A 9,108-nucleotide genomic window follows, 5' to 3' on the forward strand; every position below is an offset into this window, starting at 1 on the left:
ATTAGCATGAACCTAGTGGAAAATGATTTTGACTTAAAATCAAGGAAGGGTTGAATTCTCTAAATTATAATGTATCTATAAATAAAATCAATTAAAGATTGAGAACAACTACACAAGTTCATACAACTTAGAAAATTACAAGATATGGACCTTATAGTGGATGACTATTTTTTTTAATTTGTCTCTCATAATAAAAGTCTTTAAAGATTAACCCTTTTTTTATATATATAATATAAGTGCATTTTTTCTCTTAACACCTGAAATGATTTTACACTTTTCATTCTCATTTGTCTCTCAACTTACCATTTTTTTCTCCTTTTTATTTTTTTCTTGATTTTTTATTTTATTTTAATGTGTCTCATTTTTTATTTTTCTTTGACTTTTTATTTTTTTCTCAAACATTATTTATTTTTAATTTCTTTCTTTTTTTCTTCTTTTTTAATTCATTTGTCCCGCCATTACTTTTTTTAAATTTTTTATTTTTATCCTTTCTCATTTTTTCTTCTTTTTTTTTAAAAAACTTTATTCTTATTTTTTCTTTTCAGTTTTGTTTTTCTCAATTTTTTTTAGGTGTGTGTGTTTTATTCTTCTCTTTTTTATTCACCTTAGTTTTTTTATTCTCTTTTTTTCTTCTCTGTTTTTTTTTCTTTCTCAACTTCTATTATATTTTGCTAATGAATAAAAATTTGGATAATCCGCAAAGAGAATCTTCTTTATTTAACATCAAAGTAAATTTAAGAGGGTGACTTGTTTGGAAGTCCTTTGGGGTAAGTCTTGCCTATAAGGCAAAAGTCATAGAACATTTCATAAGTTAAGATACAATGTGGTCGTGTCACCTTTTGTCCATGGGGTGCAACTTGTTGTTTGTAAATCCTTAGGCTAAGTCTTGCCTCGAAGGCAAGAGTTATAAAACATCTCATAAATTAAAACACAATGTGATAGTGTCAACTCTTACTCATAGGGCATAACTTGTTGTTTGAAAATCTTTGGGCTAAGTCTTGTCTCTAAGGTAAGAATTATAAAGCATTTCATAAATCATAATACATTGTGGTGGTGTCAACTCTTGTCCATGGGGCATAACTTGTTGTTTGAAAGTCCTTGCACTAGAGGCAAGAGTTATAGAACATCTCATAAATCAAAACACAATGTGGTAGTATCAACTCTTGCCCATGGGGTGTAACTTATTGTTTGAAAGTCCTTGTGCTAAGTCTTATTTCTAGGACAAGAGTTATGGAGCATCTCATAAATCAAAGCATAATGAGGCAGTGTCAACTCTTGTCCATGTGGCGTAACTTGTTGTTTAAAAGCTCTTGGGCTAAGTCTTGCCTCTAAGGCAAGAGTTATAGTACATTCATATATCAAGACACAACATGTGATAGTGTCAACTCTTGCCTGTGGAACGTAACTTATTGTTTGAAAGTCATTAGGCTAAGTCTTGCATTCAAGGCAAGAGTTATAGAACATCTCATAATTAAAATACAATATGGTAGTGTCAACTCTTACACACGAGATATAACTTCTTGTTTGAAAATCTTAGGGCTAAGTTTTACCTCTAAAGCAAGATCTATAGAACATCTCATAAATCACAATATAATGTGGTAGTGTCAATTTTCCGCTTATAGGTGTAACTTGTTGTTTGGAAGGAACTGAAGAAAAGAACTAAAATATAAGAATAAAAGTGGAGGAAAAGAAAAAAAAATTAAAAAAAAAGAAGAATAAAAATCAGGGAAAATAAAATTGAAAGGAAAAATAGAAGTTAATAAGAGAAAAAGAGAAAAAAATAAAGGTTGCGAAAAAGAAAAAAACAAAGAAATAAAAGACAAAACAAAAAATAAAATTGAGAAAAATAAAAAAAGAAAAAGAGAAAAAAAAAACAAAAAAAAACCAAAAAATATATATAAAAATAAAAATTGAGATAATAATAGAAAAAAAACAAAGGTTGCCAAAAAAAAGCAAAAAAATAGAAGTTAAAAGATAAATAAATATGAAAATTATTTAAAAATATTTAAAAGTGTAGAGGCAAATATGAGGTACAACAGATAAAAGCCATTATTATGAAGGCTAGTTTAGTTTAACCCATACAACTTGTTAGATTATACTCTATTCGTTCCATTTTACTCGTACTAAATTTTCTAATTTGATTTCTCATTTTACTTGTCATTTTTCATTACTCCAGATAAGACAATTCTTTTTTACCCTTAGTATTAATTATTTTTTCTCCAAATTAAATTGTAAACATCATTTAATATGAGTATAATAGTAAAGAAGCTATGTTATTAATTATTTTTCTTCATTAATGTGCACTGTCAAATTGGGACAAGTAAAATGCGACGGAAGAAGTACCATCTTAGAATCTGATATAGAAGTATACAATAGCCATTGGAAACAAAACATGACAAAGCTAACATTCTTTATGCAAGACACTACTATTTCCTCTAGAAACTAAAAATGAGCCCTATATCTGTAGATATTTTTACATGTTAAATTGTCGTTAAGATTCATCATAATCATTAATCTCTCTGTAAACAATATACATGCTACAAAAATTGAATATATACACACAAGAATAATAAAAATCTCCAATAACAATGTGCCTAATCTCTCACAGGACGTTTTCCATGAGGGTCTGATCTCCGTGTTGTAGGTGTGGATGAGCTTCCGGTTGCAGTTGCACTAACAGTGTTGCTAATGGACGAGGAGCTGAATGTAGAAGGATTGGATGCACCCGACGTTCCAGCTGTATGAGACGTACCACCTGGTCTACGAGATCTAATTCTTGAACCAGGATATCCAGGTCTTGTTGGTTCTTTATCAAGAGATCCAGGACTCTTTGACAGCATAACCACAACCTGTTGCATGGTTGGTCGTAGTGGCGGATCAGATTGCGTGCATAATAAGCCAATCTGTACGTACATTGCTATCTCGTCAGGGATAGCCGATTGTGCCAGTGCAGGGTCCATAATCTCCCAGCTTCGACCCTTCTTGTAAAGCTTGTACGCCTGCAACCATAACAAAAATCAGTCAAAAACCCCAGTGGCGGAGCCAGGATTTCTATTAAAGGGGTTCAAAAAGAAAATAACTAAGCATGTTAACAGGACCTCAAAAATAAGCAGGTCGGATTTGATTTGAGCGAGCTAGACAAAGTTCAACTCTACTTCAACATGAACAACAAAACGGGAAAGTTAAACTTCTTTATTTTGATTGTGTGTTCAGACATACAATCTTTAAACTTTTTAAAAATAATTTACATATTTAGAAACTACATAAAAAGTACAATAAGTTATCCGTATTGTACTTTAAGTTTAAGTTGTTTATACATTAACATGATAAAACTAATACTGATTTTTTCTTAATTTTAAGGAGAAAACATGTAAACTATTTTAAATCAGTCAAAATAGATAAACAACAAACAAAAGTATGTAGTATAATTTTGTGAAAAAATAGAAAAAGAAGTCAATCATCAAATTAGTAACCACGAAAGTGAGAGAAGAGAAAACAAAAGGGAATAGAAAAGTGAGAGAGAAGATAAAACAGAAGGGGACAACGCAAGAGAGCAAGCAGATAACTATGGATTGTATTGATAATTAATTCCCCAACTAAATTCAAAAGCTAATATAAAAGATTGAAAAAACCGATGTTATTCAGACTTGAACCCCATACGGATTGAGAAGTTTTGCACCCCTTCACCATTGAACCAAGCTTTAGCCTTGTGTCAAGGGGGTTCAGTACTTAACATATATACCGTAAATCAAAATTTTGATCCTACATATGCAATGTAAGTTTCCGACAAAAGGGGTTCGGATGACCCCCTGAATTACATGTAGATCCGCCCATGACCATACCTGGTCTTAGGTCGGATAGAGGTAAAATGATTGTGTTGCTGATGAGAATAATCATGTATACATAGGAATATTATCTTCTCTTTTTGTTTTTTTGGCAAGTCAAGCATAATACAATTATTTGATCACAAGGATTAATCATGATCACCATCTTGTGCAAAGTTGGGCCAATCCAGCCTGAAGACACTTTTAACATGGTTTGATGCTGTTGTTTTGGGTCAAGCAATGCGCGTTTTATCCTCCACATAATTTAAGACCATCCCAACATCTTATATATAGCTATTTTTCTACTTCCAACTTCCAGTATGAGACTTGGTTAGCACCTCTACAAATCTTTTCTCTAACTATATGTCCTGCATGGTGCATCATGATTCATGCGAGAATGACAGGCTCCTCGAACCTAGCACTGTGTCGCCAATCACAAAGACGATAGCTTTTGTCTTTGAGCATTTCCAACAACCAGCAGCAAATTAGCTCCATGCTTTCACCTCCATACGCGACCCGTCAAAGCATTGGCTCTACTACTTGCCTTTAGGCTAAGTCGGACTAAAGATACCCTTTACATGGTGTGATAATATCCACTTATTAGGGTCAAAGCCAGAGAGTTCTCTCCAAAAGTCTTCACACCATTAAGAGTATCCCTACACCTATATGTAAGGTCCTCTTCCCTGCCGTAACAAATTTGATTATGTTTTGCACCCTCAACATAGACAAAGTATTTTGATCCTTCTGTGTTTTGGTTCAACCAGCAAAGCTTCTCAAAGCTAACTCACATCTCCTCCATTTCTGACTTGCCTCTCCTCCATCAGGTACCTCAATTCTTACTTTTCAAGTAACGAGTAATTTGATCTGATTCCGCATGTTGACCAGAACATAGGCCATGGGCCCAATTTACTTCATTAGGCTCAGCTGAATAAAAAATACCTATGATTGGAACTTGAAATTAACACCAGTTAACTATTTGAGATTTTTTTCCATGGTTTATAGACTAGTTGTTACACCTGTTAGTTGAAATATAAAGTAATTTCCAATAAACGCTCTACTATAGATTCTTTTCTATGTGAAGGAAAATCACCAAATTTCTACCTCCCAAGTACCACCGTCCACGGCAAGTAGGGCAAGACAAAGCCTGATGAATGAAATTCATTGATTTTATATTTCGACACACACCCCCGGAAGCTCAGCGAAATCGACTAATACCAAAGAAATGTTGCTCAATGCTCAAAACATATTTATTTTTATTGCAAGATCATAGGTAAACTGGCAAGTTATACCATATGGCTATATTATTTTTTCTGCTACATGTTTAAAGGGAGCTCAAATTGATTCTGAGAATTCTCCTTTTATACTCAGCAAGAACGAAGGAATTGCAGTGCTGATTATTCTTTTTGTTATCCGGAAATTTCAAGGAATATCAAGACTGAAGTAGTGCAGAGAAATCAAGTTCTTACCCATTCAATAAGGCTTCGAGAATCGGGATCTCTGTTAAAGGCTGAATTCTTCTGGCCACTTATGAGCTCCAGAACTACAACACCGAAACTGAATACATCAGCCTTCACTGACAGATGTCCATACATAACATACTCTGGTGCCATATAGCCACTGCATACAAGTTAAATTATCAAAGAGAGTTGTTAGCAATATAGAGTGAGTAATTTTTTTGCAAAATATTGTTCAACCAAATTTCTACATAGTCATCACTAGACACAGATTATAAGGTTTGGTAGAATCATACTTTGTACCAGCTACACGGGTGTTAACATGTGTTTGATCTTCAGGATACAGTCGAGCCATTCCAAAATCAGCAATCTTGGGCACCCATTTGTCATCAAGTAGGATATTGCTAGCTTTGATGTCACGGTGTATAATGCAAGCATGTGAACCTTCATGAAGGTATAGCAACCCTCTAGCAACGCCGATAATTATGTCATGCCGTTGCTTCCAGCTGAGTGCATCTCTCTTAGCAGATTCTAATATAAAAATATGAGTCAGTACTATCTTCTAAAACTACTGAACATCTTTCTTCTGCTCAAAACTCGGAGAGATTAAAAAGATTCACAAAGTAAAGAGTCTGGTTTTGCTAAGACCATTATGAGAAAAATTGCTTGCCTGTTGGATTACGTTAAATTCAGGCTCAGAATTAAAAATTGCTTCTACTGTTAAGTTCTACACGAGTAAGTTAAGTCCTCTAATGTCGTCAAATGAGGTTTTGGGGTAACCAGAATTCTTGAGAAATATGAGTTTCAATAACATAATGTCAAAAATGGAACAAGCACAAGTTGCAACCAACTGTGGCCGTCTAGCGTTGATGAAACGGGAATTAACACAATGGGTAGGGTAAGAATCATAGCAAAGCCAAAAAGAGAAAGAAAAAACTACGTAGTTCTGGACCCAAATTGCAAAATGAAAATGCTTATCCCAAGGCTTACTGGAAACTGGAAAATCTTTAGTATATTTCCAGTAGTTCCAGAGTTCTCAGATCTTAAATGTGCTGATTAAGAAACTCGCTCCTCAAAAGACTGACAAGAGCATCCATCAACAGTTCCATTTGATTTAATCTTTGGGTAGCGAAGACAAGGGCGGTGCCACAACGGTGTTAACCGGTTCGACAGATTTCAGTAACTTTGGCTCAAATCTCAATCATCTAATATGTACAAATAAGGTATCCAAAACTCAACAACATAGCTAGTATAGTCCCAACAAACTGGGGTCTAGAGAGGGTAGAGTATACGCAGATCTTACCCCTACCTCGGAGGTAGAGAGGCTGTTTCTGATAGACCCTTGGCTCAAAAAAATAAAAGACAGTCCAGAAAGAGAATAAACAGAAGGGAAAGCATCACAGATCAATAACTACAGCCAAATCCTACGATAATCGATGTAGAAGAAACATAGGATGATAATAGAAATCAAAGGACAAGAAACTACATGAGCAATTCTATGACTACTAGTATGAGAAATCAATCCAACTCTCAGTAAACATAAAAAATTACGACTCAGAACCCATAAACTAAAAATCCTGGCTCCGCCTCCAGGTGAAGGTCATTCTACCCTCTTAGCTTATTTCATTTTAAAAGCACATCCAAAACCTAATAGATTTAAGAAGATAAAAACTACTAATGAAACTTACTGAAGAGGATTTTGTCAAGGCTCTCATTAGCAACATACTCATAGACAAGCAGCTTCTCTACCCCATATGCACAGTAGCCTAACAAATTCACCACATTTCTGTGTTGTACACGAGCCAACAACTTAGCTTCATTCTTGAATTCCTTCATTCCTTGGCTTGAACTATGTGAAAGCTTCTTCACAGCTATTTGCCTCCCATCACTCAATTGTCCCTATACACAAAAAGACCAATTCTTTAAAGAAATCATGAGTTTCTGTTCATCCCCAAATCACAGAAAAGACAATCTTTTCAAGAAATCTTGAGTCTCTATTCAATATCCAATTCACAAAAAGACTCAATTTTTTAAAGCAACCTTGGACCTAACTCAACTCCAAAACCTAGCTCTTGATGGGAGGATTGACCAGGTCCATATAAGTGGACTATTAGTTCATTCTCCAACCAATATGGGACTCACCCCTTCACGCCCTGGCCGTGGTTTGAGAGTCCAAACGGGGATAGACCGGACTGTGATACCATGTAACGATATGACACATGCGCCTAATACAATCCCAAAAGCTAGCTCATGAGGAGAGAAATCCATATAAGCAAACCACCCATGTGCCTAATACAATCCCAAAAGCTAGCTCATGAGGAGAGAAATCCATATAAGCAAACCAACCCTCCATTCCCAACCAATGTGTGACACTCTAACCCACTCTAACATGCTCAATACCCAATTCACAAGAAGCCTCAATTTTTTCAAGCACAAAAAGACTTCAACTTTTACAAGTAATCTTGAGTTTCAGTTCAATACCCAATTCACCTAAAGACTCAATTTTTTCAAGAAATCTTGAGCTTCTATTCAAACCCAATTCACAAAAAAGACAATTTTTTTTTCAAAAATTCTTAAGTTTCTGTTCAAAAGTCATTTAACAAAAAGGCAATTTTTTCAAGAAATCTTGAATTTCAGTTCATACCCAAATCACAAAATGACTCAATTTCGTTGATTTTTTTTTCTTTTTACCTTGAAAACAGGGCCAAATCCACCTTCACCAAGCTTGTTATCTGGATGAAAATCTTTGGTTGCAGAAACAAGAACTTCAAAAGGAAATTGCTTCTGTTCTTGTGCAGCAATTTTCTCTAAGTCCTCCTCATTTTTCCCTTTTTTGATTTTGATTAGTCAATTAACAACAACAACAACAACAACAACAACAACAAAAACAAATCAGCTTAAATAAAACACAATCAAGATTAATTAAGGTATATTCATGCTAAAAATAAATAAAAATTAAGGGTAGTCACAAGAATTTTTTGTTACCTTTATTTGAACTTGAGAAAAATGGTTTCAAAAAATTACCAAGCAATTTTTTGGGTTTGGTCATAGCGAGTACAACAAAATAATTAGTCCATTAGAAAAATTACTTTGTAAAAAGTAAGAAATAAAAATAAATTTCTAACTTCTCTTTACATGCTACTATAATTTAATACTAAGTCATGAGAAAGCAGAGAGATATGCAATGTAGCATCGACCGTGTTTAAGGAAGGAACCGTGTTTGTGTGGAATTTTCAGAAAAAAACAAAGAGGGGTTGGGGTGATACGGAAGTGGTGGTTGGGGTGTGGGGTTGAGATGAGCAAAAGTTGTGGCATTCATATTCTTGTAGTACTATGTATTTGACGATGTCATTTTTCTTGTTAACATATTTGATGATGTCTTATTGCACCCTGGACTACAAGAACTTTGAAATTTGAAAGAGAAATGAGAAATCTGTTGACCTAAAGGATATTTTTTGTTTAATTACATGCAAATGATTATATAGGATCAACAGAATAGAAGGCCTTGTGCGAGTTTTTCTATCATAATTTAATTTTAGATATGTCTGCCCAAACTGTTTTTAAAGCATACATGGATGGAATTACAATCTACAAGCACTCAAACTTCTTGCGAAAATTCACTTAAATTCCTCAACTACGGCTTGTTCCTATCAGACTCCTAAACCCCAGAATTTTATTTCAATTGGACATTTTTTCCCTATCAGCAAAAAAACTCAAAGTGTGTGTTGCACAAACACGATGACGTGACAAAACGAGCTAATTGAAAGCTGACACATGACATAGTGGATCCAATAATTATTAAAAATTAATTATAATTTTTTTTAAAAAAG

At 34.2% G+C, this 9,108-nt stretch overlaps 1 protein-coding gene across 1 annotated transcript; it reads right to left on the reverse strand.

The window, feature by feature from the left end:
• Positions 1-2,326: 2,326 nt before the first annotated feature.
• LOC107870651 (cysteine-rich receptor-like protein kinase 43) lies at positions 2,327-8,797 on the reverse strand. The gene is made up of 6 exons (XM_016717241.2): positions 8,264-8,797; positions 7,970-8,106; positions 6,967-7,177; positions 5,575-5,809; positions 5,291-5,441; positions 2,327-2,999 (listed from the first exon to the last, which is right to left on the reverse strand). Exons 1-6 carry the CDS (start codon positions 8,325-8,327, stop codon positions 2,595-2,597), a joined length of 1,203 nt encoding a protein of 400 aa, XP_016572727.1. The 5' UTR covers positions 8,328-8,797; the 3' UTR covers positions 2,327-2,594.
• Positions 8,798-9,108: the final 311 nt, after the last annotated feature.

This window comes from Capsicum annuum, chromosome 5, assembly GCF_002878395.1.
Source record: "Capsicum annuum cultivar UCD-10X-F1 chromosome 5, UCD10Xv1.1, whole genome shotgun sequence".
In the NCBI taxonomy this organism is placed as follows: domain Eukaryota; kingdom Viridiplantae; phylum Streptophyta; class Magnoliopsida; order Solanales; family Solanaceae; genus Capsicum; species Capsicum annuum.